This window comes from Aotus nancymaae, unplaced genomic scaffold (assembly GCF_030222135.1).
Source record: "Aotus nancymaae isolate 86718 unplaced genomic scaffold, 86718_ANA_hifiasm-v0.15.2.pri h1tg000053l, whole genome shotgun sequence".
Lineage (NCBI taxonomy): Eukaryota > Metazoa > Chordata > Mammalia > Primates > Aotidae > Aotus > Aotus nancymaae.
In genome coordinates, this window is record NW_026988467.1 from 24,623,542 (window position 1) to 24,649,485 (window position 25,944).

At 38.8% G+C, this 25,944-nt stretch overlaps 1 protein-coding gene across 5 annotated transcripts in view; it reads right to left on the minus strand.

Moving 5' to 3' along the window:
• EYA3 (EYA transcriptional coactivator and phosphatase 3) overlaps positions 1 to 25,944 on the minus strand; it is a 113,357-nt gene that overhangs the window by 56,348 nt on the left and 31,065 nt on the right. For all 5 annotated transcript variants that reach the window (XM_064363550.1, XM_012439916.3, XM_064363549.1 and 2 more), the window contains 4 exons: positions 18,909 to 18,952; positions 12,616 to 12,695; positions 7,358 to 7,424; positions 4,026 to 4,162 (listed from right to left, as the gene is read on the minus strand). In XM_064363550.1, the coding sequence (XP_064219620.1) occupies positions 4,026 to 4,162; positions 7,358 to 7,424; positions 12,616 to 12,695; positions 18,909 to 18,952 (328 nt within the window). The remainder of the gene's footprint in view (positions 1 to 4,025; positions 4,163 to 7,357; positions 7,425 to 12,615; positions 12,696 to 18,908; positions 18,953 to 25,944) is intronic.

Here is a 25,944-nt window from a genome sequence, read left to right on the forward strand (position 1 = left end):
GTCTTAGTACAAACTTTGCCCAAGTTTCTCAGCATAAGTACTTCACTATTAATCAGTCACTAACCAAACTAATCTCATCAGTTCAATTTATAGTAACTAATATAGTAATCTTTAGCAATTAGTCTGATGAGGAATTGAAGTACATACCTATGCTAGAAAAAGCACATGAAAGGACATGTTGATTCAGTAGCTTATTTGAATAAGCTATTATAAATAGTAATTTCATCTAAGTACTTTTCCTGATTATAAACAAAGTTTATATGTAAATTTTTTTTAAAACATCTGTAGGAAAGACAACCCCTTTTTTGCTTCCAATTATTCTTTATGCACGTTTTTTTTCTTTTTAGAGGCAGGGTCTCACTATATTGTCCAAGCCTGAGTGCAATGGCTATTCACAGGCATGATCCCACTACTGATCAGCACTGGAGTTTTAACCTGCTCTTTTTCTGATCTGGCCCAGTTCGCCCTTCCTTAGGCAACCTGGTGGTCCGCCACTCCCAGGAGGTCACCATACTGATGCTGAACTTAGTGCAGATACCCAATCAGCATAGGACACTATAGCCTAGAACTCTGGGCTCAAGTGATCTTCCTACCTCAGCCTCTCAAGGAGCTGGAACTATAGGCATGGACTAGTGCACCTGGCTATACACATATTTTTAAAAATACTAAATTGGTATTACATTATGTTTTTGCTGTTACATACTGCTTTTTTCAATTAATGATATACTGTTTTCTCAAGACCCTAAATGTTTTTTAAGAATATGATTTATAATGGTTACACAACAGTCATATACAATTTAACTCATACCTTAATATTCAATTTTTAGGTTGCTTTCTATTTTTTCATATTATAAATAATGATTCAATGAATATGTTAGTCATCACATTTTTTGTGGGTATCTCTAATTAGTTCCATAGGATAAATTCCCAGAAGTGAAATTACTGAGGAAAATGAAATGAACATCCTTAATGCATATTGCCCACTCCTCCAACTCACATTAAAGTTCTTTTAAAAGAAATCAGAACAGTGACACCTAAAGGCATATTGTATGAACCCCACTAACAATAAACAAGTACCCTTTTCCTTACACATACTCCTTCAGATTCCTAGCGGTTAAACTTCTTATCCCCATTCTGCCATCCCACCACATTTGTATACCGCTCTGGAAAGAATATGATCAGTATTTCTTAATTTTAAAAGATTACTCATCATATAGCCTTCTTAGATTTATTCTAGTCTGTTCTCCTTTCTTTAAGAGGAGGAAGCTTTTAAATTTCAAACTCAACTATGAGACCATCTTTTTGATCTAGACCTAAAGTTAGGAGCACTTCTAGAATGAAACAAACCTGGGTTCAATTATAATCCCAGGCATTTACTAATTGTATGAATTTTGGGCACATGATTTAACTAAGCCTCAGTTTCTCCCCTATAAAAAGGGATAAAGCTAGTACTTACCTCCTAGGGCTGTTCTGAGGATTAAATAAGACAATACTATAACATATGAAGTACTCAGTATATAGCTTGTTATAGTAAATAATAAAGATAATATTATAATGAATTTTTCTGAAGCTCCATTTGCATTTGAAATAAAACAAACTAGCTAATCTGAAAATGGGCAGCATTAAGATGACACAATGTATCAAAACCTTGATTTGTGAAAGAAAGAAATCAAGTGTTTTCTCCTACTTAATTGAACACATTAGGAAAAAAAGCCACATGATAAAACACAAGAAAACAGCTTTTCAAATAGTCACTTTTAAAAGTTTTACAAACCTCTCTTAGAATTTCCTTGGTAAATTCTGAAAATATGTCATATCTATCATTCACAATACCCCAACCAAAATCTCTCTGCAGTAAGTCTCATACATTACTTAAAGTCAAATTTAAGCTAATGATTATCTCTCTCTGAATTACTGATAGAAGAAATTGTGAAACACAAGTCTTCCTTGCCCTCAAATATTAAACAAAATCAGATTATTAAAGAAGCCTGTTACAATATAACCAACATACAATATAAATAAGTATCCTTCAATGTTTTAACAGAGATCTATTTACTTTACAGATTTTTTTTTCTTTTTAAATGTATTTAAAAAAAGATTTCTTTTCTTTTTTTTTTTTTTTGAGACAGTCTTGCTCTGTCACCCAGGCTGGAGTGCAGTGGCACCATCTTGGCTCACTGCAACCTCTGACTCCAGGTTCAAGTGATTCTCATGCCTTAGCCTCCTGAGTAGCTGGGATTACAGGTGCCTGCCACCATGTCTGGCTAATTTTTTTGTAGTTTTAGCAGAGACGGGGGTTTCACCATGTTGGCCAGGCTGGTCTCAAACTCCTGGTATCAAGTGATCTGCCCAAAGTGGGCCAGATGTGGTGGCTTATGCCTGGAATCCCAGCATTTTGGCAGGCCAAGGTGGGCAGATCACTTGAGGCCAGGAGTTTGAGACCAGCCTGGCCAACATGGTGAAATACAAAAATTAGCTAGGCTTGGTGGTACACAGAACAAGACTCTGTCTCAAAAAAAAAAAAAACAACAACAACGAAAAACAAAGAATTTAAGAGAAATATAGTTATCATTAAAAAAATTATATTTAGGATTCATACGCACATAGAATTGTTAGGTATTCCATAAATCATGCTCAGAGATATAATAAGAGTGTATTTAATATTGAACAGCAAGAATGATCAACTGTTGTAAAGGACTTGCTAATAATTCAAATTAAAACAGAAGATTTTAAAAACTATGTAAAAATATTATAATTGCTAGCCTATTATTAGTCAACTGTTGAAAAATCAGCTTTAAATAACCAAAAAGAAATAAACACAAACATATTCACAGAGGGTTCTCCTTTTAAAAGGTCCATTCAGTGTTGGCTGGTTAATCATATCATAAATATAAGATCTCAATACCCTGGCTGGTACTAACAGGCATGGAAACATAGATGTACAAAGGGGGAAACAAGAGAATTTGTTTCCCATCTTACATGAAGTTATCAACCCCACTATTATTAAACATAACTTCCAATTTTTGTTTCTAACAGTTACCAGGAGCCAAAGAATTCTAACAAGCCTAAAAGTAAGAAAGCTGCCAATATTAAATAAGAGTAGCCAAACGGGTCAGGAGAAACAGGAATATAGGAACTAGACACAGGTACACCAATACATCCAGAATCTGTGTGATGATCTGTCTGGAAAATTTTTCGAATTCCTAGCTTGTTTCAATAAAGCCTACAGAAATGTAATTTTGTTACATATTACATATTTTTAAATAATATAATATTCTCTTAATTTTCTGATACCCATGTCAGGAAAGCAGGGAAGGGGCAACGAAGCACACTGCATTTACACACACACAGAAAAATAAACACAGATATTAAGTGACCAAAGAACCTTAAAGTAACTTCTGATAAATAATTTTAATTTACAGTTCATGTCCAGGACACCTAGAACCAATGAAAGTAACTCCCTAGGCACATGATAAGGTTATAAGAAAACTGAGGATTTCTGGCATTCTAAAATGACTTTTTGGTTCAGCAGAACAATATCTGATCAATTTTGGGTGGGGTCAGGGGAGAAAGGAGAGGGAGAAAGTGGCAAAAAATAAAAACAAAACCCACAGAGCAAACTATGATGCATATTCAGACTACCTGGTTTTAGCAAGAAATTGGCCACCTCAAAATATATTTATTATGATTTTCTAATGATAGTACCATATTATATTGTATATAAAGTAAGCCAAATCAATAGCCATTCCTCAAAGAGTTTACCAAACACTTGGATTCCAAGTTTCAGGGTCAAGACTTAGTACATACAAAATAGCTAAATGAGTACTGAAAAACTATGATTTTCATATTACATGTATCAAACATACTGTTGCAAAGTTGCATACCCAACCACATCTGTAACTAAGTGCTCCATAAAGAATGATGCATCTTTCAACTTTCTGATCAGTCAAGCAAGCACGGCTGATCAAAGTTTTTGGAGAATAAAATCAACATTCTTAAAAAGCGTATACAATAGGGTGCCTTACCAAAAGGAGGTAGTCCATATGTTTGGGTTGCCTGAGGGTAGACAGCATAGGGTTGAGATTGCTGTAGTGTCTGGTATTGAGTCTGCCCAGGGTAAGCAGTTTCCGAAACAGGAACTGAGAGAATATGTGCATAAGGTCTAGAAAATTTCAAGAAAACAAAAACTTTCATGTGATTTACTTTAGTAGTGGAAAATAGGTAAAATAGCTACCACCAACAACATCAAAGAATCTGCAACAAGGAGACTAACCTTCCACATAAAAGCACTCTTTTTAAAAATTTTTTATTTTTGAGACAGAGTCTTGCTCTGTCACCCAGGCTGAAGGGCAGTGGCATGGTCCTGGCTCATTGCAGCCTCGCCTCCCCGGTTCAAGCAATTCTGTCTCAGTCTCCCAAGTAGCTGGGATTATAGGCACCCACCACCACGTCCAGCTAATTTTTGTATTTTTAGCAGAGATGGGGTTTCACCATGTAAAACTCGAGGCTGGTCTCGAACTCCTGACCTCAAGTGATCCGCTGGCCTCGGCCTCTCAAAGTGCTGGGATTACAGGTGTGAGCCTCCGTGCACAGCCTAAAATAGCTCTTATGGTCAGAAAGTAGAACCCTTTCCTCCTGGTTTCCAGGTTCTACTATCATCAACCCAAGGAAAAATTTTATGAAAAATTTAAGTTTCAAACATCCCTCCAAGTTCCAAACATTTCTAGTGTGCTACATGCATGGCCCTATGTGAGACACAAGGATGTTACTTGTTCATGCCCTTGTGCCTATATCTAGAATAAAATCCTAATATAATAGAAAACTAGGTAGAACAAGATTGGCAATTGGCTCTCATTCTCCACCCCACCCCTTGAACCAAACTAAAGTTCTGAGAGGGAAACTGAGACTGGAAAAGAGGGTGAGGCTGGTGGAGAAAAGGCAAGCAAACACATCAAAAAATAGGAAGTAGAGATAGGTCCCAATATCCTCAAATCAAGCCTACAAAACAGAATCCAGGTAAGTAACAAAATCTGGGAAGTTCCAGACAGGACTCAATCTCCTCACTGATATTTAAGTCAGGGCATACTGCCACTAGTTGGTTCCACCATATCAGGGGTAACTAGAGATACGGATTCAGCAGTGAAACTCCTGGGACTTTATTTACACTGGTTAGTGGATACGGTCATTTCATCCATGATATTGCACTGAATTTTTAGATACCAATTATTTCATTTGGTAAGTTACACTGTATGTGTAATGTAAAAAAGAAAATGCTATTTGTACCATATAAGTCATAATAAAATATGGTAGGGAGAGAGGGGGGTGTTTTTTAAAAAACTTTTTTAAAAAGTTTTTTTCACCTTTGGGGTAACAGAAAAATGAAGAAAGGCCATAAAGTGATATACAAGCTGAGCAGATAAGAGGTACAGAATTGGGAAAGAAAGCATGTTCTAGGACATGAAAAAAGCCCTGCCAGGGTACAGAGGAAGGAAAGCAAGGGCTTAAGCCTACAAAGAGCACAGATTACTAAAGGAAGTATATTAAGAGAAGTGAAGTAGTGAGAGAAAGAGCAAAGACCTTGAGTGCCAGGCTAAAAGGCAAATCTGAAACTGAGAGCCACTGAAATTACTGAGCAAAGAGTGACAAGATCAGAGCTGTTCTTTAACAAAGATTAATTTGACATTGCTTTGTAAAATGGTTTAGAAAGGGAGGAGAAACTGGAAATGGAGGTCCAGTTAAAAAACATTTCAGGTAAGTAATAAAAAGGTCTGAATTAAGATAGAAGGTATAGCTAATAAGGTATTCTGAATGTAGCAGGTATGCAAATACTTTCTGAATGAATAAATGAATTTGGAATCTGCAACATATTCACATTTCAGTAGATTCTAAACAACTAATTTAAAAATGTCTATTCTTCTTAGCCAGATCTGAGTCCAGGAAATAGCTCAGGCTAGATTGTTACTCAAGTCACATGGGAATGATTTAAATCTTAGTGACCTTAAATGGATTAATCTCCAGATATGGTAAAGACCATAGTGTCCTTTTTATTCAGTGTCTTTGTAGCTCAAAGCTCAAATATTTTCACATTAGTATCTAATTTCTTCATAATAATCTCAGAATAGATTCAGTCATTTCACAGAAGAAAGCCACATGAAAATAATTAGCCCAAAGACACCATTAGTGTTAATACCAAATTAAAATTTGAAGAACTCATTGGGTTGACTTTTTTTTTTTTTGGCCTCCCAAAGTGCTAGGATTACAGGCGTGAGCCACCACTTTTTAATTAGTTTATTTTTTAACTAATGCAAAATTCAAAAGGTACAAATGGATATAATCAGGAAAAAGAAAGAGCTTCCTTTTCATAACAACACCATAAAGTATCTCTTGCTTCTGTTACTAATTTCTTTATGCATCCAGTAGCTATAAGCACATAAGAACATATCCTGGCTTAATAAATGCACTTGTAGGTATCTTTGTATGCACAGGTCCAGTCTTTATTATGCACAGTAGGTAGCTTGGTATACACACTGTTCTGCACCTACTCATCTTGGAGATAAACAACCTGGCTAATATTAATGCTGATCTTAACCCACGAAGGCCCAAAACATTACCTCTTAGTGACTTTAACCCACCAAATCTGTCTAACTTCAAGCCCAGTTCTACTCTGAGGACATTCCTCAATCAAGAAACTGAACATAGGTTGGATGCCGTGGCTCATGTCTGTAATCCTAGCATTGTGGGAGGCCGAGGTGGGTGGATTATATGAGGTCAGGAGTTCGAGAACAGCCTTGCTAACGTGGTGAAACCCTGTCTCTACTAAAAAATAAAAAAATTAGCCAGGTGTGGTGGTGTGCCTGTAGTCCCAGCTATTCGGGAGGCTGAGGCAGGAAAATCGCTTGAACCTGGGAGGTGGAGGTTGCAGTGAGCCAAGATCATGCCACTGCACTCCAGCCTGGGTGATACAGTGAGACTCTGTCTCAAAAAACCAAAAAACAATAAAAAGATTGGACTGAGAAATCCCAGTCTTGTTTTTATTAATCTGTATGTCAAGGTAGAAGATAGAGAGAATGATTAGAGGTCAATCAGTGATCTGCTTGATCACTAACACTATTTTGCATGTTCAGTGTCTACTAATTTAAGCTTTTATGTAAAACGATCTATTGTAGGCCACCATCTACTTTCTAAAAGGATACTACATAGACTATATTTAGAGGGAATAAAAAATTGGAATAACGACAGAATAAGAGAGGTAAAAATAATTTAGATATCTATTATTTTAGAGGTAAAAATAATATTAAATTTTGCAATGAATCTAGAGAAAAAGCATACGCATTTTGGAAATAATTATGCAACTTACTTTGCAGAATACATTTGTGAGGTATAATCATTGGATGAGCGAGGGATGTAATCGGTGCAGGTCATAACTGAAAGAAAGATAATATCACCAGGTTAGAAAGTTAGAATACTTTGAAAATGGAATGGGAAAACTGCATATCTCACTGTATAGTCTTTCAAACTAATTAACAGAATACAGCTTGGACACCAGATAGAAAGACTACATGGTAGAAAATATTTCACTTTTGTTTATATACCTGTTTATATACTTCTAGAGGCAGTAAAAAAAGAAGGGTGGGGTATGGAAAAGAGCCGAAGGTGGTAGGGATCGCTACCTTTACCCATTACTGTCTAAAGTAATAGATGAAGCAACCTCCTAAGCTCTGAGCTATGCCGATAGGCAAACTTAAAAAGCAAGCTCTGTGTCTAGGAAACCACATTATGCTATTTCAACTTATTTGTTCTTTGAGTGCCTACTATATTGAGTAAAAGCCTTAAGAATGACTTGCAGGAAGACAGATTTGGGGGAAGCACCCAATCTTATTTTAAAACCACTGCTACTGCTATGTATAATCAACAGCAGGATAGATGAAAGTATGCCTCTACACTACCATTTTTTCTGTTTCGTAGGGAAGGCTTTAAGTTTGGCAAACCAGAGACAGACATGAGGAACTGATGTGATGCTCTGATGAACTCTCCAAGACGTTTCCAGCTATTGTCCTCTTGACCCCCATGACTTCATCTGGAATAGCTGCTATGAAGGCTTGACCTTCATGATTACTACTTTTGGTATAAACGCTGTAAATATCTGATTGAAGGTGAACCAATTAACTTTATGTCTAGTTAGTTTCCCTGGAAGACTGTGTGACCCAAAAAGATAACCCTGATCAAAAGCAGATGAGGGGCCAACTCAAATGCTCAAGAGTAAGACAAATCAATACCTGGGAGTTTATTATAGGAGAGCTTGTCCAATGCTATTGTCTGAGGTCTTTAAAAATAATTATTGGAGATCACATTCATCTCTAATCATTTTGACAAAAATGAAGAAGATGTCAATTAGATCTAAAGTTTTTACAATCCATTGCAAAGAATGTAAGGTAAGTTTATTTGAATTCTACATGATGGTTCTTTCTCAGTAGTCATATGCATTAAAAAACCCAAACCTTCTTTCCCCAATTTAATTAAATTCTGGAAGGGATCAACAACATCCTAGGAGACTCAGGCCAATTTTCACTTCTCTAGAGAATGAATGAGCCTTGATCTTGGCAGGACTTGGGAACCACAAAAGGATTATAAAGAGTGAAGATATAATATCCTATTATACTATAGGAGAATCAAGTAAGAAATATGCTGGCTTGCACTAGAATAGCAACAGTGGGGATGAGGCAAAGACTTTGAAATATATTCTGAAGGTAAAACTAACAGGACATTCTAATGGATTTGATGCAGAGAATGAGGAAAATGGGGAATATAAGATGATTCCTACTAGGTTTTTAGTATGAGCAACTAGAGGGACAGTGATATCACTTCCTAAGATGAGCAAGTTGGGGAGAAGAGTGTATGTCATGGGGGCTAAAGGAATCCAAAGTTATTTTTCGAACATCTAAGTATGATTTTCCTTCCAGCAGAGATGTCAAACAGGCAGTCTGATGTACAAATGAAATCAGGGGAGAAGTCAGACTGGAAATATCAATATGGAATTCATTAAACATCTACAAGATATTTAAAGTAATGCAATGGATGGGAGAATCCAGAAAGAGAAAAGATGGTAGCCTAGAACTAAGCCCTGAAGCCCATCAAGGAAGGGCCATCAAAGGAGAAAGGGGGCAGGAAAAGTGGTAAGAAGGAGAACGTGAGGAGAAATGTATTCTAGAATTGGCAATGTGAAAATAACGAATGGCCCTGATGAGAGCAGTTTCATTGGAAGAGTGGGGATAGAATCTAAATTTGAGAGGCTGGACAAGTGAATGGGAGGTGAAAAAGCAAGTGAGGATAACTCTTTCAGAGGTTCTGATATGTCACATAACAAAGAGAAGGTCCACAACTAGTGAGTGATGTGAACCCAAAAGTGGGGGTGGAGCAGTGCTGATGTTTTATAATGGTAAGACGTTTCTTTACTGAAAGAAAAGATAGGCCGGGCGCGGTGGCTCAAGCCTGTAATCCCAGCACTTTGGGAGGCCGAGGCGGGTGGATCACGAGGTCAAGAGATCGAGACCATCCTGGTCAACATGGTGAAACCCCATCTCTACTAAAAATACAAAAAATTAGCTGGGCATGGTGGCGCGTGCCTGTAATCCCAGCTACCCAGGAGGCTGAGGCAGGAGAATTGCCTGAACCCAGGTGGTGGAGGTTGCGGTGAGCCGAGATCGCGCCATTGCGCTCCAACCTGGGTAACGAGAGCGAAACTCCGTCTCAAAAAAAAAAGAAAAGATAAAAAGAGAAGACCGTTGGCCAGGTGCAGTGGCTCACGCCTGTAATCCCAGTACTTTGGGAGATCGAGGCTCACGGATCACAAGGTCAAGAGTTTGAGACCAGCCTGGCCAATGTGATAAAACCCTGTCTCTACTAAAAATACAAAAATTGGCCGGGCGTGGTGGCTCACGCCTGTAATCCCAGCACTTTGGGAGGCCGAGGCAGGTGGATCACGAGGTCAAGAGATCGAGACCATCCTGGTCAACATGGTGAAACTCTGTCTCTACTAAAAATACAAAAAAATTATCTGGGCACGGTGGCGTGTGCCTGTAATCCCAGCTACTCAGGAGGCTGAGGCAGGAGAATTGCCTGAACCCAGGAGGCGGAGGTTGCGGTGAGCTGAGATCGCGCCATTGCACTCCAGCCTGGGTAACAAGAGCGAAACTCCGTCTCCAAAAAAAAAAAAAAAATACAAAAATTAATTGGGCATAGTGACGGGAACCTGTAATGCCAGCTACTTGGGAGGCTGAGGGAGGAGAATCGTTTGAACCTGGGAGGCAGAGGTTGTGCTGAGCTGAGATAATGCCGTTGTACTCCAGCCTGGGCAATAGGACAAGAATCCATCTCAAAAAAAAAAAAAAAAGAGAAGACTATGATGACACAAGAGTGGTGTCAGGAAAACGATAGTACCAAAGTCCTTGGGGAAGGTAAAAATGGATATTATACGGAGCACAAATAAAACGCCCTGAATCTGACAGAAGCAAGTATACTACTTACATTTGACAACAAGAAAATGCTGGGAGCGGTGACTCATGCTTATAATCCCAGCACTTTGGGAGGCTGAGGCTGGCAGATCACTCGAGGTCAAGGGTTCAAGACCAGCCTGGCCAACATGGTGAAACCTCATTTCTACTAAAAGTAGAATTGTATATGTTTATGGTGGTGGGCACTTATAATCCCAGCTGCTTGGGAGGCTGAGGCAGGAGAATGGCTTGAACTCGGGAGGCGGAGGTTGCAGTGAGCTGAGATATTGCCATTCCACACCAGTCTGGGTAACAAGAGCAAAATTCCATCTCAAAAACAAAAAAACCCCACAAAATACAAAAAGTAGCTGGGCATGGTGGGATGCGCCTGTAATCCCAGCTACTAGGGAGGCTGAGGCAGGAGAATCGCTTGATCACGGGAGGTAGAGGTTGTAATAAGTCGAGATTGCACCACTGCACTCCAGCCTGGGCGACAAAGCAAGACTCTGTCTCAAAAAACATAAAAAGGCCGGATATGGTGGCTCATGTCTGTAATCCAGCACTTTGGGAGGCCAAGACAGGCAGATCACAAGGTCTGGAGTTCAAGACTAGGCTGGCCAACATGGTGAAATCCCATCTCTACTAAAAATACAAAAATTAGCTGGGCATGGTGGCATGTGCCTATAACCCCAGCTACTTAGGAGGCTGAGGCAGGAGAAGTGCTTAAACCAGGACCCAGGAGACAGAGGCTGCAGTGAGCTGAGATCACGCCACTGTCTCCAGCCTGGGCTACAGAGCAAGATTCCATTTCAAAAAAAAAACAGGGCCAGGCGCAGTGGCTCATGCCCATAATCCTAGTACTTTGGGAGGCCGAGGTGGGCGGATCATGAGGTCAAGAGATCGAGACCATCCTGGCCAAGGTGGTGAAACCCCGTCTCTACTAAAAGTACAAAAAAATTAGCCAGGCGTGGTGGTGTGTGCCTGTTGTTCCGGCAAGCTGAGGCAGGAGAATTGCTTGAAACCGGAAAACAGAAGTTGCAGTGAGCTGGGATCGTGCCACTGCATTCCAGCCTGGCAATAGAGCGAGACTCTGTCCCAAAAAAAAAAAAAAAAAAGTAAAAAAAAAAAAAAGAACAGAATGAATATGATGACTGTCTAAAGTAAAAGTAGAAAGGAGGTAGGGGAAGGTATAGATGTAGACTTCAAATGAACCAAAATTTTTTTTAAGTTATTTATTTTATTTTTTGTAGAGACAAGGTTTCACTTTGTTGCCTAGGCTGGTCTCAAACTTCTGGTCTCAGGCGATCCTCCTGCCTCAGTCTCCCAAAGTGCTGGGATTACAGACAAGAACCACTGTGACTGCCCAGCTGAATCAAAGTATTTGAAGGAAAAAAGGAAATTATTTGGAAGGAGCAAGAATATTCAACTTACTTCCTACCCTGAAGTATGTAAAGTATATTTTAAGGAACAGGTCTTTTTCTTGGGGATGAATGGGATATTAAAGAAATTAGAGGAGACATTTTATTGATTGGAGTGGTTTTCCACAATTTGGACAGTTTCCCATATGGACCAGAATCACCTGGCTAACTTCAAAAATGGAGATTTCCTATCCACATCAGATCTACTGAATGATAATCTTTGGAGGTGAAACTAGAATTCTATATTACAAACAAGTATTCCAGATGATTCTTACATAGGCTAAAGGTCTGAGAACCACCAAAATAGAATCACCTTTGAGGAAATACTATATAGAACTCAAGATACACCATTTAAAAAAAAGTTACACCTTTAAAAAAAATATACATGGGAAGTATATATGATTAAGTATAAATGTCTCTGATTTTCTGTAAGACACTATTACCTTTAGAACATCCAATCTCAAAACAGAAATAAAATTACCGAGTGTGATTCCTCGGGTGAGTGGATTGCATGTGATCTTTTCTCAGCTGGTCTGTCAATAAAGCTTACCAGGGGCTCAATGATAAACATATACAAACACAAGGATGGGAGAGCCTTCCGGATATTTTGGGATAAACAAGGCAATTACAAAAAACCAACTCTATAAGAATAGTATTACCTGGTTATAGGAAGAGCTGTTCAATCATGCACAGAATATGGTACTTACTTTCCTCTGACATGGGAAGGTTTGAAGCAAGGCTTGATGTTTCTGGCTTCTGATCACTGACATCTGTATTGCTTACTTGACTGGGAGAACCAAAATGAATACATTAGCCCCTGATTGATTTGCTGCATTGCTAAAAGTGATGAGATCGAACTCATTTCCTCCTAGGATATACAAGTAAGAGGCAAGGTAAATCTTCATGATATCCTTATTGTTGGTTTTTAACTACTTGAAGAAAGCTAGGGCCAGGGCTAGTACCCTCAGCATTCTACTGTTCTTATTATCTCTAGATCCCTTTAGTTTTTGTATCACTCAGAAATTCTAGCTAAGTCACTGACCAGCAAGTCAGATTTTTCCTTAACACCATATGGTAAAAGAAAAATTACATGACATCTAAAACATTGCTCTGTCACTTTTAAAAAATTGTACATATTATATGTTTATAGGGTACAATGTGATGTTTTGATATATGAAACACTTTTCACTTTTTTGTGAAAAAAGTATGTGAAAACACTTAAATTCTATGTTTTCAGTAATTTTGAAATATACAGTGCTATATTATTTATTACAGTCACCATTCTGTACAACAGTGCTCTGTTACCTTGCTCCCAAAGTACCACAGGAAAGTAGGGAAACATCTTTTTCATACAGCGGTTCTCGATCAGCTACAAATCATAATCATAAGAGATGTGTTTTCTTTTTTCCTTCTTTTTTTTTTTTCTTTTGGCCTTCTGTGTGGTCAGGGGCTTAGAAGAGATGTGTTTTCAAATTACATGTTTGCGCAGGGCGCGGTGGCTCATTCCTGTAATCCCAGCACTTTGGGAAGCTGAGGCGGGTGGATCACTTGAGGTCAGAAGTTTGAGACCAGCCTGGCCAAAATGGTTAAACCCTATCTCTACTAAAAATACAAAGATTAGCCAGGTGTTGTGGTGCGCGCCTGTAGTCCCAGCTACTAAGGAGTCTGAGGCCTAAGAATCGCTTAAACCCAGGAGGCAGAAGTTGCAGTGAGCCAGGATCGTGCTACTGCACTTCAGCAGAGGTGACACAGCGAGACTCTGTCTCAAGAGCAAAACAAAAAAACAAATTAGACCAGGCGTGGTGGCTCACGCCTGTAATCCAAGCACTTTGGAGGCCAAGGCAGGCGGATCACCTGAGGTCGGGAGTTCAAGACCAGCCTGACCAACATGGTGAAACATCTTTTTTTTTAAATAAAAAATTATTAAAAAAAAAAAAATTACACGTTTGTTTCCAAGTAGAGGTTTCTAAACCCTTAAGGTGATTCATTCTACTATATTTCTCTTCTCTCCCAGTTAAAAAAAAAAACCCAAACACCTCATTTCCTATTTGTTATTATAGCCAGGACTAAGCAACATCATTTTTTTTAACTTATAAGGAAAATAGGGAGAAACTGCAAATGATAAGTCAGATAAACTGGGAGGACAAGTCATTATGTTAGATAGTTTAATGCTGGGGAGACACCGCAGAAATTCTGGAATGAAGATTGTTCTAACTTTCATTCTTCACAATGTTCTCCCTTTTCCATCTACTTTACTTTTCATTCTTCAGTTATTCTCTCCCATTATAGCACGGTGGTTAGGAGTGCTGATTCTAGAGTCAGACTGCTCAAGTTCATATTCTACTGTGCCAATAACTAGCTCTATGATTGAATTTATCTGTTCCCCCCTTTCTACATCTGTCAATGAGAATAAAAATGAAACGTACTTCATAGGGTTGTTATGAGGACTAATAAGTTAATGTTTAGAGCAAAGCTAGAACATAGTAAGCACACTTTAACTGTAACTGTTATTATACTACAACTTCTTCACAGCCCAGGCATCCTTCCTACATTCATGCACCTTAGAAAGAAACCTGCTTTGTTCTTCTACACTCTAGGGAGAGATGGAGGACACTGTACCAGAGGCCCTATATATCTGCTGACTAATCAAAGGTAAGAATAGTCTCTACGCAGCAACATTTTTTTTAAAAAATGTTGCTTATATAAAAAATACATAGCACCAAAATTTATAAAGTTCTCATATCATTTCTGAAACTGACTTCTAATATGCAATTCAACCATTCAACTATAATAAGGGTTTTTTTTTTAGTGGCATATATTTTTGTTTGGTCAGTTTTTGTTTTTTGTTTTTTTTTTAAGACAGGGTCTCACTCTGTCACTCAGGAATGCGGTGGCTCGATCATGGCTCACTGCAGCTTTGACTTCCTGGCCTTCCTGAGTAGCTGGGACTACAGGTGTGTGCCACCACGCCCGGCTAATTTTTGTAGAGATAGGGTTTCACCATGTTGCCCAGGCTGGTCTCAAACTCCTGGGCTCAAGCAATCCACCTGCCTCAGCGTCCCAAAGTGCTGGAATTACAGGCATGAGCCATAGTGCCCAGCTTTAATGGTATATTTTGAATGTTCAAATAATTTCTCCTCATATGTAATTAATGTTAAGGCTAAATTCCTAAATAAGGTTCATTTTTATCTTGTTACTCAAATGTTTATATTTTTGAAATAGAACTTAATGTACTAAGATGTGATTATGGAAATGGAAGGGTAAGTGCAAGAAACTGTATGAAGTAGCTGTGTCAGTTTTTCAAACTGGGTGATTTATTATAATTACCTGAATAGTTAATGAAAACACAGACTTCTGGACCCCATCTCACCACTCACTTACATAGAATTCCCAGGGGAAGGGCATAAAACTGGACCAGAACTTCACATTTCTGACATCAATAACTAGTTTGACTTCTACATGTACCTGAATAAGTCTGGGGTTCACTATTATACCCACTGTTGAAGACTATTTCTAGATCCTGTATCTTAGAAGTTGGTGATATTACTATGGTCCAGTGTGTTCCTAAAAGCCAAATGGTCCTAGAATCTTATGTTATAGCAACATCCTCTATATACTCAACTGAGCATCTAGAGAATAAACAGAAACAATAGCACCAAGACAGTGAATTAACTCTAGCACTTGTTAAATATTTATAAGTATTATCTCGGCCGGGTGCGATGGCTCATGCCTGTAATCCCAGTACTTTGGGAGGCCCAGGCAGGTGGATCACAAGGTCAGGAGATGGAGACCATCCTGGCTAACACGGCGAAACCCCGTCTCTACTAAAAATACAAAAATTAGCTGGGCATGGTGGTGGGCACCTGTAGTCCCAGGTATTTGGGAGGCTGAAGCAGGAGAATCACTTGAACCCAGGAGGCAGAGGTTGCAAAGAGCCGAGATCGTGCCACTGCACTCCAGCCTGGGCGATAGAGCAAGACTCCATCTCAAAAAAAAAAAAAAAAAAAAAAAAAAAAAATTATCCCTAGAGAAATGACATACTGTCTCAAAATATAATTATTTTCAGTTATATAAAAATAAATTTTGCTTAACAATGAATACACCATGAAAAAAAAAGCTCTAAAATGAAGTGACCCCAAAACCCCCAAAACATCCAAGTCCATAAGGTGAGCATGACAAATACTTTCTTCTCATTCAACAGCACTATTAACAACACAAACAACAGATGAATGGATAAACAAAATGTGGAACAAACATATAATGGAATATTACTGAGCCTTAAAAAGAAAGGAAATTCTGACACATCTACAAATGGATGAACCTTAAAGACATCATGGTGAGTCACAAAAAGACAAATACTGTGTGATTCCATTTCTGTGAGGTACTTAGAGTAGTCACAATCATATGGACAGAAAGTAGAATGGTGGTTTCCAGGAGTTTTTGGAGATGGAGTAATGGAGAACATTGTTTAGTGGATATGGAATTTCAGTTTGGGAAGACGAATAAAGTTCTAGAGATGAATGGTAGTGATGGTTGCAAGACAAAGTGATTGTACTTAATGCCACTAAACTGTACACTTAAAATGGTAAACTGTAGGCTGGGCACGGTGGCTCGCCCCTGTAGTTCCAGCACTTTGGAGGCTGAGGAGGGCAGATCACGAGGTCAGGAGTTCAAGACCAGCCTGGCCAATATGGTGAAACCCCATCTCTACTAATAAAACAAAAATTAGCCGGACGTGGTAGCATATGCCTGTAGTCTCAGCTACTCAGGAGGCTGAGGCAGAAGAATTGCTTGAACCTGGGAGGCAGAGGTTGCAGTGAGCCAAGATTGTGCCACTGCATTCCAGCCTGGGCAACAGACAGAGACTCCATCTCAAAAAACAAACAAACAAAAAATGGTAAATTGTATATTGTGTGTGTTTTATCATAGTAAAAAAACTGCTGAAGGTAAAAGAAATTGCAGGAAAAGATGAAAGTGATGGGTTCTTTTGAACAACTAGAGAGGTTAGCCTTAGATAAGAGCAGGGGAATTAATTTCAGAGGAGAGAGAAACAATATCTAAGAGAAGCAGATTAAGTAGGTAGATCTGGTGAAAGAGAAAGGAGGTGTTCCTAATCTCTCTTTGAACTAGGGAGCAAGATCCACAGCTGAGTGAATGGCAATAGCAGGAAAGAGAGGGAAAAGGGAGAAGGCGGGGGGTGGGGTGTGGGGGGGTGTGGGGGGGGTGGGGCGGGGGGAAGGAGGAAAGGAATAAAGGAATTAAAATGATTTTAGAGGCTGGGAAATCAGACATACCAGGAAGGGGGTTTACGTGCCTATTTTAGATCTAATCATGAATAGAAACTAAGAACAGTCAGCACAGTTTTGTGTTTTTCTCTCACAATGTATGAGTGATTGGGAGTAAGTACAGAATAGGTTAGATAGCTGGGTTTAATCAGGGTTGTGGTTTTGCTAGGCAAGTATGACAGAAAAAAAAGTGAGGAAGTTAAGAATGTTTGTAAGGGACTAATTACAGTAGATCTTATAATTAAGTTTCTCTTCCTTCCCCTTTCCCTCCCCTCCCCTCCCTTCCCATCCCTTTCCTTCCTTCTTTCCTCCCTCCCTCTCTCCTTCCTAATTACAGTAGATCTTATAGTTAAGTTTCTCCCTCCCTCCCTCCATTCCTTTTTTTTATGAGACAGGGTCTTCCTCTGCCACCGACACAGGATGGAGTCCAGTGGCACAATCTTGGCTCACTACAACCTCTGGCCTCTGGGCTCAAGCAATCCTCCTCCCTCAGCCCCCCGAGTAGCTGGGACTAAAGGTGTGCACCATCATGCCTGGATAATTTTTTTGTGATTTTTGTAGAGATGGGGTCTTGCTATGTTGCCCAGGCTGGTCTCAAACTACTGAACTCAAGTGATCTGCCCACCTGGACCTCCAAAAGTGGAGCCACCACACCTGGCCAGTTAAGTTTCTTTACTTTTTTCTTTTCTTTTCTTTTCTTTTGAGAGACAGAGTTTTTCTCTGTTGCCCAGGGTGGAGTGCAGTGGTGCATTCTTGGCTCACTGTAACCTCCACGTCATGGGTTCAAGCCATTCTGCCTCAGTCCCCCAGGTAGCTGGGATTATAGGCTTGGGCCACCACACCCAGCTAATTTTTGTATTTTTAGTAGAGATGAGGTTCTGCCATGTTGGCCAGGCTGGTCTCGAACTCCTGGCCTCAAGTGATATGCCCACGTTGGTCTCCCAAAGTGCTGGGATTATAGGCATAAGCCTCTGCGCCTGGCCAAGTTTCTTATAAGGAAGAAACTAAAGTTCTTTTTAAGGGGGTGATGGTGAAAATATGACAGATCATTTAATTGATGGTTTAAGACATCATATGGCTAACATGGCAGTTCTAGAATAAGCTGAGATGATAGTGTGTGGAGGTAAAAGTGTAGGGTTCTTGAAATTAATGTGGTAGAGGTGATGCAGTTTCTGGCTCATATGGTTGGTGCACAAACAACAGAAGGCAAGAACTGTGGAAAACTGAAAATCATGGTATGTGGAAGCCAAACTGTGAGGTGAAAACAAGCTGCCTCTTTTCTCTAAGAGGAGGGGGGGGTTAATGACTAAGTCACTTCATACCCATTTGGTAATAAATACCAAATCTCTTGGAATTTCTTTATTTCACTTATGCTTCCTATTCTGTGTATCATACGTTTGACTGAAGAATATGGTGCTTTTCATCTTTACCACTGAGTCTCCTCTATATAGTACAATGCCTGATATACAACATGAGTTTGGTACATATTGTTGAATAAATAATGAATGCATAAGGAAAAATCAGTGCAGGTGTTTCAGGAAAAAACTATCTGGGAAAGAAATTTTAATCTTAAACCAAATAATTTCCAAATTAAACAGCTGATAGTAAGAACCAAAAAAGGGCAAAGCATGCCCATACACTAAACAGCATGTGAAAAGGAAAAAAAAAAACCAACCTATGAGTAGTTCATTAAAAAGAAAGTGAACTGTACATACCTTATAGTTTGCTCTCCTGATTCCTGCATCTTGGCTTTTTTCACCTGCAAAAATAAATACACAAAGGTATCAATGTACTGATCTGTTTTTAAAATCATTTAGCTACTCAAAACAGCAGGCTATTAACTATTACAGGATAACTATTTAACTTTGTTTTGTTTAGATTTATTTAATTAATCCTTGTTATATTTTAGGGCTAGAGATGAAATTTGTTTTTTAAATAGAGCACTTCTTTTTAATGAAAAAAGTTTCTTCTGATTCAAAGGAAACTGTTTACCAGAACTTTTACTCAAGGCAAATAGAATGTTTACTAGGATTAAGTATCCAAGCTTGGAAACAAACTAGTTGGTTTTATATTGTAATAGGCAAATTATATTTAAACAAACAGTAAAGATGGCCATCTAAGTATCATGTACTCATATATTTAACAAAAATGGCTTTATACTTAAGTTTACTGTCAAAAATTAGTATGAATTCTTATCAGGTTACCAGTAATTTAGAAAATATTGTTCGCTCTATTTTTTTTTTCATATTTCACATTTTCTATTTCCTTCTGGGGAGAAGACACTTCCACTGAAACAGTGTAAGAATCCACAACTGAAAGATCAATGGTTAATACTAATGAATTTTTCTGTTTTCATGTTACAAAGAATCTGATTTTAGAGCTCTCTGGTTAGAATTGGTTGTAGTAGAAACATGTCTAATATGCTTAGCCATTCAAATTGTAAATATTTAAAAGTACTTCAAGCTAACAGAAGAAGGCAGAAACTCTCCTAGATAATTTGAAGCAAACATATCAGGTGGAACAACAGATATTTAATATTACATTGAATATTTCAGACAAGGCAAATAATAAATGCAAGGCCCATAAAATTTCTTGTGGTCATCTATTCCTCATGAGAATATACAACCACAAAATAAATGAAACTAAACATTCTTGGTTCCTTGCTTATGGTGTGTCAAAATGTATTCTATTCAATGTTTTTTTAATTTTCATATGTAACAAAAAGGAGAAAATAAAGAAACAAAGACAAATTAAAAAAAAAAATTCTAAATTTAAAACAAAAAATACATTAAAGCATTTGAAGCAAAAACAAAAATAAAATCTTGAGGTGGGTAAATCCTTATTAAGCATGACATAAATCCAAAAGCCATAAAGGAGAAAATAGATATGATTACAAACAATCTTAAACTTCTGTATGATAAAAGATACCATAAAAAAACCAGGAGGTTGAGGGATTCCAGGATGGTATGCAGACTGTGACAAATAAATCTAACTGCATTACAAATGTATATGACAATCTCACTGAAAAAGGTGAGGGAAATATGATCTACCTAGGTCATTGGAAACCTACTGGAACATGTAACATTGTAAAAAAGTGTTTTGCCTGGAAACTATCAGGCTAAAGACAAGAAAAATTCAACTATCTAGTTTATCTGCCTGCCATAATTTCATAAATGACAAAATATAGCTTCTTTTTATAAAATGTTCTGTCCTTCCTATCTAAAGATGATAGTAGTTATATAAGGTCAGATAATAATGTACTCTTCCAGTAGTAGAGATGAATTTATGCTTAGCTCATCCAAAGACTTTCCTTGCTATCAAAGAAATGTCATTATGAGCTGGTTAGCTGAGTAACCAAAACAGTCTGTACTCTTCAAATAGTAATTCAAACAAAGAAAATTAGAGCACTGAGGAATCTAACTTATCATAGTCTTCATTCTATCAGAGGTATAGAGCAACAAATTTAGCTAATCAACTCCAAAAGAAAAGAAAAAAGGGGGAAACAAAGGGGCTCGGAGCAACATTTTTAAATTTACTTTTTATTTATTTATTTGAGACAAGGTCTCGTTCTGTCATCCAGGCTGGAGTACAGTGGCGCAATCTCAGCTCACTGCAACCTCTGCCTCCCAGGTTCAAGCAGTTCTCATGTATCAGCTTCTCAAGTAGCTGGGACCACAGGTGCACACCACCATGCACAGCTGGTTTTTGTATTTTTAGTAGAGACGGGGTTTCGCCAAATTGCCCAGGATGGTTTCAAACTCCTGGCCTCAAGTGATCTGCCCACCTTGGTCTCCCAAAGTGCTGGGATTATAGGCATGAGCCACTATGCCTGGCAAAGATTTATTTACTTTCAAGGAAGAACTATGCTTCTTTATCCTCCTTCACTTTTAAATTATTATAGTGCCAAACCAGTACAGAGTACATATTCATAAATATAAAGGGAGAAAATGAATCTGAAGTCGTATCTACCAAACAGAAAAGTCTGGGGAAGAAAAAGGTGTTACAACATATATATATATATATGTAATTTAAATTAAAGAAGACAGATTTCATTCAATTACAGAAGTATTGATTCAAACAATACAATCCAGAAACTGACAGAAAATGATTCCTGGTTGTTAACAGGAATAGCAAAGATTGAGCAACAATTTTCTGGCGAGTTTACAGAGTAATATAGTACTTGCAATAATGAACACAGAAAACTGCACAGCAAAGTAAGCAAAGATTCAAGTAGCAACCCGTCCTATATGGAACAATTTTCATTAACAAAACCAGTATAGATCATACAAGCAACTGGTATCCAAAGGATTAGGACCATATCCATTTATCAATATTCATGAGAAGTATGCTGTCAGCATCATCTTCAAATACAGAAAGCAAAGTATTTCTGTATCTTACAGATAATAAATGCTTACAGTACGTCAAATAAATGCTGACAGTTAATACAGGCTGCCAGTGAGTAAGAAAGCAGTAAAGCTGAAAAAGCTCTCTGTTAGGGTTAAAAGTGAAAAAAATCACAATCTCTTTTTGTATATGACATAATTTTGTATATAGAAATCTTAAAGAATACATTAAGAAACACTAGAATTGATAAACAAGTTCAGTAAGGCAGCAAAATACAAGACAAATATATAAAAATCAATTACATTTCTATATACTTGCAATAAACAATCCAAAAATGAAAAAAGAAATTCCATTCACAATAGAATCAAAAGGAATAAAATACTTAGGAATATACCTGGGTGCAGTGGCTCACGCCTGTAATTTTAGTGTTACGATCACAGACAACAAGAAAAAAGTTGAATGCCAGAAATTTCAAGGCAGGCTTAAAAAATAGTACTCTCGGCCAGGTGTGGTGGCTCAGGCCTGTAATCCCAGAACTTTGGGAGGCCGAGGTGGGTGGATCACTTGAGGTCAGGAGTTCGAGACCAGTCTGGCCAACATGGTGAAAACCCAATTTAAAAAAATATATATAGCATTCTCTAGTTAAAAAATTTTTATTAAGCATTTCAAATGTCATTCTGAAATTACTCTGTGATGACTTACAAGTAATGGCTCTGAAGGTTTAAACAAGAGGCAAAAGCACACGAGCACTAGGTAAATTGTAATTTAGGGTAAAAGTCTTCATGGAGACTATAAAAAGGAAGATGTTTATGTCAAGATTTATCCAACACTGTTCTACAAAGAGAAGGACATTGTTCTGTTTACTAGAAAGTCATATTCCATATACTAGAGGGGTAAAGGGCTTGTTCATAACCTAGATGAAATTTCATACAAAAAACAATTTAATACCATTTTCATTAACTGTGCTTACTAATAGCCATCTTTTTGTTTTTGAGATGGAGTCTCCCTCTGTCACCAAGGTTGGAGTGCAGTGGCGTGATATCTGCTCACTGTAACCTCTGCCTCGCAGGTTCAAGTGATTCTCCTGCCTCAGCCTCCTGAGTAGCTGGCATTACAGACACACGACACTACACCCAACTAATTTTTATATTTTTAGTAGAGACGGGGTTTCACCATGTTGGTCAGGCTGGTCTCAAACTCCTGACCTCATGATCCGACCTCCTCAGCCTCCCAAAGTGCTGGGATTACAGGTGTGAGCCACCACACTCAACCCATTAATAGCCATGTAATTATTAATTTGACTTTAAGAACTTAACATGAGGAAAGCAGGACATAGAAAATGAGGTAAGCACTCCAAATTATTAGAGAGGTAAATACTTATGGCAGAGACAACTTCCTGTTCTACCACTGCATGTTAGGTATGACTTGTGTTTTTTTTCTTTTCTTGAAATGTAATCTCACTCTGTCATCCAGGCTGGCATGCAGTAGCACAGTATCAGCTCACTGCAACCTCTGCCTCCTGGGTTCAAGTGATTCTCCTGCCTCAACCTCCTGAGTAGCTGGGATTACAGGCATGCACCACCATGCCCAGCTAATTTTTGTATTTTTAGTAGAGACAGGGTTTCACCATGTTAGTCAGACTGGTCTCAAACTCCTGATCTCGTGATCCATCGCCTCAGCCTCCCAAAGTGCTGGGATTACAGGCATGACTTGTGATGGAGGCAAAAAATCTGTTTCTCTTCTCTATCAAGGAGAGTAATCTACAAACTATAAATGATAGCATATCTAAATTTTTCAAAGAGTTTATTCCCATATTTGTAAGCAAGCACCTCAATTATTTAAAATAAGTTCTAACCCTCCAGACTCATGGAAGCTTTATCCCATAGACCTGTAACTTACAAACATGATCGCTAAACCAGTGTTTATCATCTCTGAAAAATCAGAGAATAAGAGAGCTGCCTGAAACAGAATATAAAGAAATGAGGCCAGGTGCGGTGGCTCACACCTGTAATCCCAGCACTTTGGGAGGCAAAGGCAAGCAGACTAGCCTGGCCAACATGGTGAAACCCGTCTCTACTAAAAATACAAAAAATTAGCCGGGTTTGGTGGTAGTCCCAGCTACTTGAGTGGCTGAGATGGGAGGACTGCTTCAGCCTGGGAGGCAGAGGCTGCAGTGAACCAAGATGGTGCCACTGCACTCCAGCCTGGCCAATAGGGTGAAACCCTGTCTCAAACAAAACAAAACAAAAAAAAAATGTTTCACTACTTGGTTTGTTTGTTTTAATTTAAAGGTGATGGCAGGGAGAAATTAGGTGCTGGAAACTATAAACTAGTGCTAACTTAATGCTGACTGATGACAGTTTTCTAAAACAGATTATTGAACAGACCTTTGTAGATATCTAGAAAAGGATATGACAATCACCTGGAGCTATATATTTTCTCTAAGAACACTCAACATTTTTATTGATAACTTAAAGATTTAGGCTATAAATAGGTAAATATATGACAGAAAGCTGGAAGGAATAAGATTTATGAAGGTATCAAAGGATGATAATGTTACTTCTTCAGGGACTCTCAGTGTGTAAACTATAGTGTGAGGTATTTTTTTTTTCTCTTTTTTGAGACAGTCTAGCTCTGTCGCCAGGCTGGAGTACAGTGGCACAATCTCGGCTCACTGCAACCTCCCACTCCCTGGTTCAAGCGATTCTCCTGCCTTAGCCTCCCGAGTAGCTGGGATTACAGGCACATGCCACCATGACCAGCTAATTTTTCTATTTTCAGTAGAGACAGGGTTTCATCATGTTGGCCAGGATGGTATTTTTTTTTTTCTTTTTTTTGAGACAGTCTAGCTCTGTCACCAGGCTGGAGTACAGTGGCACAATCTCGGCTCACTGCAACCTCCCACTCCCTGGTTCAAGCGATTCTCCTGCCTTAGCCTCCTGAGTAGCTGGGATTACAGGCACATGCCACCATGACCAGCTAAGTTTTGTAATTTCAGTAGAGACAGGGTTTCATCATGTTGGCCAGGATGGTCTCAATCTCCTGACCTCATGATCTGCCCACCTTGGCCTCCCAAAGTGCTGGGATTACAGGCATGAGTCACTTCACCTGGCCGAGGTATTTCTTATTCTCAATCCATTGCTGTTCTTTATACTCTATTCTCCAAGTAGAGGCTATACAATAATCAGTCAAAGGATCCTCTCATCTGTGGATAAGATTCTTGCATTTTTGGAAGCTGATTTATAGTAATATAACAAAATTATTTACAACTCAGTTGAGGATTGATTAGCAATAAAGGGAAGGGGAAATAACCTGAAGTTAGAATTTATTGCATTGTGAGTTTTCTAAACAAAATATTTTTGGGGCAGCGGGGAGACATGGAATCTCACTCACTTTGCTATCCAGGCTGGGGTGCAGAGGCACAATCTTAGCTCACTGCAACCTCCACCTCCCAGGTTCAAGCAATTCTCCTGCATCAGCCTCCCAAAGTAGCTGGGATTACAGGTATGTGCCACCACACCTGGCTAATTTTTGTATTTTTAGTGGAGATGGGGTCTCCCCATGTTGGCCAGGCTGGTCTCAAACTCCTGGCCTCAAGTGTCCACCCACCTCCGGGACCCAAAGTGCTGGGATTACAGGCATGAGCCACCGAGCCTGCACAAAATCCTGAGATAGAGCAAGCAATTAGTGGAGAAAAGAAGGGGTAATTCAATAAGGAAGAACAAGCAAAGAAGACAATGGGATTAAACTAACTTCAATAATAATGCCCATTAGTAACATCTCTAGGGTTAAAAAACATTGGCTTTATTTATCATCAACTTGGGATGGGACCATTCTTTCCACTCATATTTTAGATCTCCACTACAGCCTGTGAAAAGCCATTTTTTTCTTACCTAAAGTGTGTCATTACTCTTCCTGTTCTATTTTAAACATTAATCAGTGTTGTGTTTTCTTAGATTCTGTATTTGTCTATTTGACATCCATTAATCACAGAGCCAAACTCAAGGCCAAAGTTGTTTTTTATCTCTCCTGAGATCCAGGGCCCATACTCTGAACCACCTCCTTTTCCTAACTCTCACACACTAAGCCCCTATTTCTCCTGCCCTAAATCATAAATCAACCCAGGACAAAGTACCGCCAGACAACCAGGAACAGCCCCTAGGCCACAAAGCCTGATAGAATTGTTCAAACTAGTCAACCCTAAGCTGTTTACCCTGCCTATCTTGCTTTTCCCGTAGAAACCTCAGTAAGTCTGTGGCTCATGCCCTCCTCTCACTCTTTCTGCCTCCTGACCAACAGGGTACTTCCCCCTGTGTGGCATGCTATGCTTCTTGTTCCAAGGGGAACTATGAGTAAACACTAAACTTGTCTTTCAATGGTACTGACCTCTTCATGTCATCACTCAAT